The 9,265-nt window shown below is 35.7% G+C and overlaps 2 protein-coding genes across 3 annotated transcripts; both read left to right on the top strand.

Annotated features, from left to right (window-relative positions):
- The first annotated feature begins 978 nt into the window (after window positions 1–978).
- On the top strand, window positions 979–7,140 carry LOC108196349 (uncharacterized). Of its 2 annotated transcripts, none has more exons than XM_017363601.2 (3): window positions 979–1,444; window positions 1,711–3,445; window positions 6,615–7,140. In XM_017363601.2, exons 2-3 carry the CDS (start codon window positions 1,832–1,834, stop codon window positions 6,951–6,953), a joined length of 1,953 nt encoding a protein of 650 aa, XP_017219090.1. In that variant the 5' UTR covers window positions 979–1,444; window positions 1,711–1,831; the 3' UTR covers window positions 6,954–7,140. The 2 variants fall into 2 exon arrangements, with proteins under 2 accessions (XP_017219090.1, XP_017219091.1); XM_017363602.2 differs by having other exon boundaries at window positions 979–1,398.
- A 130-nt stretch (window positions 7,141–7,270) lies between these two features.
- Window positions 7,271–9,012, top strand: LOC108196350 (heat stress transcription factor A-2e-like). The gene is made up of 2 exons (XM_017363603.2): window positions 7,271–7,925; window positions 8,200–9,012. Exons 1-2 carry the CDS (start codon window positions 7,605–7,607, stop codon window positions 8,899–8,901), a joined length of 1,023 nt encoding a protein of 340 aa, XP_017219092.1. The 5' UTR covers window positions 7,271–7,604; the 3' UTR covers window positions 8,902–9,012.
- The last annotated feature ends 253 nt before the right edge of the window (window positions 9,013–9,265 follow it).

Consider the following 9,265-nt stretch of genomic DNA (forward strand, 5'->3'; position numbering starts at 1 on the left):
CTAAAAAATTAAAAAATATTACATATTTAAATTGAGTTAGTAGATACAATACCCCGGCTTTTAGGACTAGTTTAAAAGGTAATATGCGAACAAGTTTCTCAGACTTTTGACCTCTGCAATAGGCAACATCATGGCAACATCAACAAGAAACATATACGTTCAAAGATTTGAGTCTAACATTAGCAAAAACCAAGTATTCTAACTTTTAACCTCAGCAAAAACCTAACATAAACATAAATATAGTCATTGAGAAGTTAAACCTCAAGGCTTTCATAAGCAAAAACAGCCGAATGAGTTAAACAAGTCTAAATCCGCGAATGAGAATAAGAAGCTAGGCATTGTGAACTGTTGGCCTCGACGTCTGTCTGAGTAGTTAAAAATATTATTTTTGATTGATTTTTTTTGTAAATTAAAATTTTGATTGTATATTTTTATTTAGAAAAAAATTTTAAAGAATAATATTTTTAACTACCCAGTCAAAGCACTTAAAAGTGTGTGTTAAAAGTCAAAACCTCAAATAATAAAAAACATAAGGAGTAACGAATTCAATTGGAAAATGTCAATTTGTTTTCCGTTTTAGTTTTTATATAATCAATTTAATGTCTAAAGATTCTGAGCCCAATATTCGCAAAGTTGAATCTTCGCGCAGAGTCTTAATTCTTAAGTCTTGACAAGTTCCAAATCAATGTACATGCATCAGTCAATGATAGTAACAATATTCTTATATTCTATTTCTCTCTAATTTTATATTCTATTTCTCTCTAATTATTAAATTTCAGCAGAATAAAAACTAAAATAAAAATAAAACAAAACCAGGAAGAAGAAAGACAGATTCCCTCTTTCCGGGCTCACATGCAACCTTACCCAGTTTGGAGTCTTTGGACCCTCTGCTCTTTTTTAGTCAGCCAGTCCTCTTCTCTCTCCACAATTATATTTTTTATTTATTTATATTTAATTTTTTTGAAAATTTTATTTTTAGTTTTATTCAACCAGTCTTTACTATGCAAAGACTATAAAAGAAAATACTACAATATATGCAAAATAAAATAAAATAATTTAAATAATAGCCTTTTTTATTTTTAAAAATTTTGATTCTTTACCTCCCAAACTATTGACCTCTTCTCCTCTCTCAATTGCTTAAGTTTCACTGGGCGCCTCTCTTGCTTCTATGCTTGACTTTTCTTCAACTTTGCTTATGCTTTTCTTGTTGAACACCGGCTTTGATTCCATGACTTCCCATTTGTCAGATTCTTGAACCCTTTTTTAAAACTTGTTTATTTGTATTCTTAAGCATTTTTAACCACCCCCCACATGTTTGTCTGATCTAAGATTGGATCACAAGGATCTCTTTTCTTTCTCTTGAGGACACTTGAGAGGCTCAACAAGAGGAACAAGCTGGTGGGTCTCAGTTGCCAAGTCCTTTTTGGCTCTTTTCTTGATAAAGGTTTCATTTTTATTGTACTTTGTAGATATTTTTTTTCTGGGTCCATGTGTTTTGTGCTGTGCTTTTCTTTTATGTGGATAAACTTTATGATTTGTCTTGCTTTTTGTGATATTGGTTGTTAGTTTCAAGTGGGTTTGTTGTTGTGTGAAAATATATCATTTTGCTAATCATTGTTCTTGGGGTCCTTTTTGTTGGGTTATCTTGGCTTTATAGGCTTGTGAATTGCTGTGATTTTGGTTTTTTATTAGGTTAATTTGTTGCCACAGGTGAGGTCATTTGTGAGCTACAATTGATTTGAGAGGCTGGTATATGTCTTGGCTCCAAGTTATTAGTAAATTTTGATGATTTAATTGGGTGTTGCTTGCGGAAAGTTGTGATTTTGGAGGCATGTCAGGGCTTGATGTTTCCAAATATGCACATAGTCGAGTTCATAGAGCTGTGGTGACAAAAGATTATGCTGCTCTGAGGAAAATAATTGCGGGACTTCCGCAGCTTTGTCATCCAGCTGAAATTGTAAGTGAGTCGGTTTCAGTGGCTGAGGAAGCGAAGGCGGATGCCATATCTACTGTAATTGATTCTAGAGATGTTCCTAATCGAGAAACTCCTCTTCACCTGGCTGTTAAGCTTGGTGATGAGACTGCGACGGAGATGCTTATGCTCGCAGGTGCAGATTGGAGCTTGCAGAATGATAAAGGTTGGAGTGCACTTCAGGAGGCAATATGTAAGAGGGAAGAAAGAATTGCAAGGATTATAGTTAAGCACTACCAGCCAATAGCATGGGCAAAATGGTGTAGAAGGTTGCCTAGGTTGGTCTCAACTATGAGAAGGATGAGAGACTTCTACATGGAAATTACGTTTCAGTTTGAAAGTTCTGTAATTCCTTTCATTTCCAGGATTGCTCCTTCAGACACCTACAAAATTTGGAAAAGGGGTGCGAATCTGAGAGCTGACATGACTTTGGCGGGGTTTGATGGCTTTAAAATTCAGCGTTCCGATCAGAGCATTGTGTTTCTTGGTGATGGTTCCGAGGATGGGAAGGTACCTCCTGGATCACTTTGCATGATCACTCACAAAGACAAGGAAGTGATGAATGCCTTGGATGGTGCTGGAGCTCCAGCATCTGATTTAGAGGTGCAACAAGAAGTCACAGCAATGTCTCAAACTAACATATTCAGGCCAGGCATTGATGTGACTCAGGCAGTTCTCTTACCGCAGTTGACATGGAGAAGGCAGGAGAAAACTGAAATGGTTGGTCCTTGGAAGGCCAAAGTATATGACATGCATAACGTGGTGGTAAGCATTAAATCAAGGAGGGTTCCAGGAGCAATGACAGATGATGAGTTATTCTCATCTAGCAATGAAAATGAAAATGAAACTGAATCAGGGAGCGAGGAACTTAATGATATCCTAACAGAGGAGGAAAGAAAACAATTAGAGGCTGCACTTAAGTTAGATTCTTCTGATTTAAACAATGAAAACAATGGCGTGATAAGGCATCGTCACAGTTGTTACGAGCAACGGGAGATACCCATTGATGATTGCAGAAACGGTGAATCGAAGCAGGGAAAGAAGGGTTGGTTTGAAGGATGGAGGAAACGGGACAGCAAACAAGAAGGGCAGAAAAAAACTGTCCCGCCAAGAGGTTCTCTTTGTGTGGAAGATAAGGTGAGTGATCTCCTTGGGGAATCTCCTTCACAAACTCAGGGTACACCTGCAAGACATTCGATGGAAATAGTTATCAAGGGGGACGAACAGCGGAAAGGCAAGGAACTTAAAGCATCTTCATCCAATATGGGTGGAGGAAATCGGCAAAAGGATGGGGTTCATGAGAATGAGTACAAGAAAGGTTTGAGGCCTGTTCTTTGGCTTTCACCAAACTTCCCTTTAAGAACTGAAGAGTTGCTGCCATTACTAGACATACTAGCAAACAAAGTCAAGGCTGTTCGGCGCTTAAGAGAACTGCTCACAACCAAACTTCCATTGGGCACCTTTCCTGTCAAGGTAATTATATAGTCAGCTATTGTACACTGTATGGTCACCTTATAAACTATTTGAGGTGAAACATTTTCTTTCTCAATCTTTACACTAATAGTTAAGTTGGCAGTCCTTCCACATCTGAACATTCAAGTTTATAAGCTGCTGCTAGCCTGTTAGGCAGTCTATTTGTTAATTTGTTTGTGAAGCTGTTGGCTGCCCTGATTAGGTAGAAGTTAATTATAATTAATTATTGATTAGGCATTTGTTGCTTCCAAACGTCTTAGATTGGCCAGTGCAAGATATTCGGTCTTAAAATGAGCTTTTTGAAGAAATTAACTTCTAGATTTTTGGTCTATTGCTGTTAAATGGAGTGTTTTACCATCTTCATTCTTTTGCTAAACGGATAATTTGTATGTACTTCTGTAAAACGTCACCTAGGAGTCCTATTTTTCTTGAATATCATGTAGATTTTACATATTATTCCTTTGAGGAGATGAGTAGATACTTAAAGTTGCTCAAGAATCCTATATTTTATATACAGAACTGTCGTTGTATATAAAATGTCATACGACTAACGACCCTCTTTTCATCATATGGACTATAGTAAGAATAAAGGGCTGTTGCTTGCCAAATCGGATAGTTGATTGTTATATCTGGCCAAAATTTGAATGAATTCTAAAGGTCTCTTTTGAAAGGACAATAATTATATTGAGACCAATATTCTATGCCCTACTTAGATACACTGGGACACAGTAAATGACATTGCTGATATACTACCCTTTCAATATATATGGATTGCAGTTTAATTTTATCTAGCTATGGAAGATTGCAACACTCGACATACAAATACTAGCACGAAGTGAATTCTTAATGTATTCCAATAGAATCCTCTATAGAAAGCTAATATATCATATCCACCAGCCCTAATCAATTAATCATCTAAATTAATAACTTTTCGTATAGTCTAATAGCACAATAAAGTACCCACCATACTTGTAATAATTTACTTGCATAAAATATTTTACTAAATATAAAAACATCTATTTTGAGTTAACAAGTGATAGACCTGTCTTTAAGTGCAAGATCCTTAGAGTTGTGATTGCCTTGTCGGTGACTATTGGTCCCTCACTGTTTGAAAATAATGAGAAATTGTGCCGCAGCCATCTAATATGAAGCATATACAAGTCTGGTTGTTGATTGGTTGTCTAAGAGAATGACTAGGATCCAATGATCCATGCTTAAGTGTCAAAGAAAATAAGCACATGCATATTCCAAATAATCTTATGGTTTCCATGCTTCTTTGAGTTCTGGTCTTTCTTAATCCTTTATAACGCCTGCTACCACGGCGGTAATTTTGAGTTTCTTTATTGTCGTTTTAGGATTCGTAATTTCAAGGATCCTCAAGAGATTTAAATGAGAAAGAAATTTTCTTAATTGTTATGTGGTACTGCCGGTAGGAGTAGAATTTTCTCAGGCCATCTCCAATCCATGACACCAAAATGGTGTAATTTTCACACCATTTAGGTGTGAAAATTACACCATCTAAAAAGTTGACTCCAACCCATTGACACTATATCTTACACTAAGAAGAATCTTTTAGATATAAAATGGTATATTCTACCTCTATTAAATAATTTATATCAAAATTTTAATTTATAGTCATGAGATCTTGAGCTTGATTAATTTCAGTTTTATTTATAAATCACAATTTATTTAAAAAATCCAAATTTTGTATACAAGAATCTAACTTTATTGAAAATTTGGAATACATAAAAAATTTGATCTAAATAGTAAAGGAAGAAACTTTAAAATTATTATGATTGAAAGTTTAAAATTACAAGAGGAATGAGTTTAATGGGGGCATAGAAGGAATGAATTTGTTTTGTTTAACATTTATGAGGGTATAGTGGGTATTTTGAAAAACTCTAAATTTGGTGACATTTACACCAAATGAACATTTGACGCCAAATTTAGTGTCATTTAATTCATTTGGTGTAATTCTTACACCATTTTGGAGCTGGATTGGAGTAACTTTTACACCAAAAGTTGCACCATTTTGGAGTTTTGGTGTTAGGTTGGGGATGCTCTCAGGACTGGGATTCCAAAGTAAGACGTTCTTTCACCAAATTTGGTCTAATGCAGTTATAGTTGCAGGATAAAATATTAGTAATCTGGGTAGTTTCCATATACTTTAATCTTGAAGGGCGTGTTTTAACATTTGGCCGGTATTGGGGTGTAAAAGAGTCAAACTGTTCGTGAGCTACTCGAGTTTGGCTCGTACGATATTCGAATTTGGTTTGACAGTAATCAAGCCAAGCTCGAGCTATTCAAATGCTTTATCGAGCCTAGCTCAAGCTTAAAATTACTTTGCTCGTGAGGCTAGCAAGCCTAATCAAGCCTCATTTAGTTATATATTATAAATATATTGTTATTTGGATATTTAATATTTAAATAATTCTTACATTTTAAACTGATTTGAACTCGTGCCGAACTTATCTAAGCTTTTGTCAATATTTAGTAGAATCAATTCGAGCTTTTGAGCTGAACTAGAACCTTATTGAACTTTTGTGTAGTCGAGCTTGAAAATGGCTCTATTGAGCTCGACCTCGAACTTCAGAACTCGAGCCTGGTAGTGAACACTCTGCTTGGCTACTTTACAGCCCAGTGACATGTTGATTCCACTGTTGATGGAGCCAAGTTTGTCGACAAGCAGTCTAGCACCAGGGGTGCTGGTTAGCTATGATCCTCTGTAGATTATATTACCTGTTTAAGCTTATTCAGGACTATTCTTAGTAATCATTAATTAATTAGAGACATGAGAGTGTTATGTTTAGACTTTTGTGTATCTTCTTTATCGACAAATTTTAGACCCTTCATGTGAATGGATACAAGATTCTTTCTCTAATAGTTGCTTAAATTCCTTGGACATTCTATAAATTAATTACTTTAGATTATTTTAACAGCTTATCTTGGATTATTATCTCCGTGTTAATTTATGTATACTATGTATGAGATAGAGGTAGATGGAAATAGACACTATTCCTTTCTCAATGAAGCCATATGTGAGATAACTTTGACGTGGAAATGGCCTTCTAGGGCTCTATAACCTGTTTCATGTGCAAAGTATCTTCCTTTTGTCGAATAAAATTCTTTGTTATTTTAGTATCTTTTCTCATAAATCCTGTTGGTTCAGGTTGCTATACCAGTGATTCCCACCATCCGAGTTTTAGTGACTTTCACAAAATTTGAAGAATTGCAAGCAGTGGAGGAGTTTTCAACCCCACCTTCAAGTCCAACTGCTCAAAGCCAAGAAATCCCATCAACGAATCAATCATCCAGTTCATCATGGTTTCAGTGGATAAAAACACCTTACAACCGAGCAAGTTCCTCCACAAGTGGTGGGAACGATAGTGTTCAAGATCCATTTGCAATTCCTCCCGATTACACATGGGTTACAGCAGAAGCAAAGAAGAAGAAAATGCAGGAGAAGAGTAAATCCAAGAAAGGTAGAAGTCAAACTCAAAAGCAGTAGTCCAGCACATAACTTTGCAGAATTGCTATGCACTAGTCTGCATAAATGTAATAATTACAGGGGCTATATTCTTTTAACAGAAGTGGACAAGTCTTGGAGGGTTTAAAAATTTGGTAATTTATTGTGGGTGGTATAAATAGGCTGGATTTGATTCAAATGCTTGAAACTAACATGCTCTGTTGCCTGAGTTTTGCTTCTTCCCATCATTTTATCATCTCTACTTTTCCTGACAGAATAATGGTGTTATAATTTTCATTTAGGCCCATACTTTTAACACATGAAGTTCATTTTTAATATTCAATAATTAATAAGTTTCTCTTAATTGAAAAATAAAATAGAATAATGATGGCCTTAACCATGTTATTTTGTAGCACAAGCAAGAATTTATTCTTTAGTCTATAGTCTATACATGCAAAAACAGTTTAAAATATATAAAAATAAGCCATCAATACTTGGAAATTAAATAAACGGGAGGGATTGTTTATAAATTTTAATGCAGTTTTGCGTGTCAATATTTAGATTTTCATTTACGAAAAACACATACATATGCTATAGCCTATACATTCTGGTGAAACATCTTTAAATAAAAACCAAGATTTCAAATTATAAATATCTGAGAAGGACTAGGTTTGAGTCTTTGGCAACCTATTAATGGAGGGTGTAACTAGTGAACAGACTGAGGCAAATGAATGGTATCACAAAAGATGCATTACTCTTGCTGGTGATGCTCATGGTTGCGGCCGCAGTGACAGAAGGCTGATCACAGCAAATCGAAGAGGGTTGAAGGTTCCGCCATTCTTGAACAAGGTGTATGAACTGGTGGATGATCCGAAAACAAATGCCATAATCTCTTGGACTGCTGATGGTACTAGTTTCACTGTCTGGGATCACCACATGTTTACGAAGAACATTCTTCCTCTATACTTCAGACACGACAATTTCTCCAGTTTCGTTTATCAACTCAACAACTATGTGAGTATCATTCCTCCTTGTATGTTTCTCTCCATTTCTTTCTATATGTAGTCGATGATATCTCAAAGTTTGAGTGTATAATACTCTGTGCTTATGATGATATATTTTACATGCATGGTTGTTGATTTATAAGTGAATTGTATGAGAAATGTATTTGGTCCTCCATAATATGATTTGTTTTAGGTATTTTTAGCTTCACTGGAGCATAGCTATTGCCTAGAATTCCTCTAGTTCATCTGTTTTAAATGTGTGTTGCATTATGTTTAAACGAAAGGGTTTCAAGAAGACGAGCTGGGATAACTGGGAATACGAAAACAAATGGTTTCAACAAGGAAAGGATGATTTACTTGTGAATATCAGGAGGAAAAACCAAAGTTCCTCTGTCGCGAAAAGGAACAGGGCACGGGGCCTGAACTCATCAGATAATTTAGGCTATGAAGCACCGTCCGAAACAGAAAACTCTGAAAAGAATCAGATGAAGCTGGAAGTACAGGAACTTGTAAGGAAACAAGAAATCATGGAGAAAGAATTGGGAACCGTTAAAGAACAGATAGAAAGCCTATTCAAGCAACAAAAAATTGTGATTTCAATGTTTAGTGCAATTCTTCCACAATTCGGGCAGCACTTGCACCAAAATGCGATTGGACAAGGGGTGATGGAAGATGCCAAGTTGGAGAAAGAAATAGCAGAGAAAAACCAATATGAAAACGGAATGGAGCTTGTGGTAGCTGATCATTATACGAGTCAACAAAACAGCTTGTTCGACTCTGGCAATCTGGTGGAAGATGCAGACAAGTGCAGCTTTCTAGAGAAGCTAATGGCAATGGATGAAAATCAGGAATTACAAGGAGAGCTAGCAAATCAACAGTCGAGCATCGTGATGGAGTTGGAAGGCCTAATGACGGAAGCTGAATTCGGAGGGTACATAGAGTTCATGTCTCAAGTGGAGTTTCAAGAAACAAAGCCTGCAATTTGACACCTACAATATATGTTACATGTTACACAAGTGCAGTATCACCAGTTAGTAAAGTTAGCTGAAGTTCCATGGAGCAAAGACAGTTTTAATATTTATGCATTGATATTTGATGTGCTATTAATTGATTAAATATATTACTTCATATATCAGCTTCACTTGGTTGTTTAGTTCTGTTAAAACAATGGACACCTCCGATTCCATGCAAAAATTAAAATAAGGAACAAATTATGAGCTATGAAGATAACTTGTTTCGAAAACATTAATAAAATTATACGATCTCGAAATTTATTGCTCCAATTTTAACTGTACTTGGCAACTGCTATTTACTGAGGTTTAACTGCGGTTTCTGGTAGGGTTGACGAAA

Source organism: Daucus carota, chromosome 7, assembly GCF_001625215.2.
Source record: "Daucus carota subsp. sativus chromosome 7, DH1 v3.0, whole genome shotgun sequence".
NCBI classification, from domain to species: Eukaryota; Viridiplantae; Streptophyta; class Magnoliopsida; order Apiales; family Apiaceae; genus Daucus; species Daucus carota.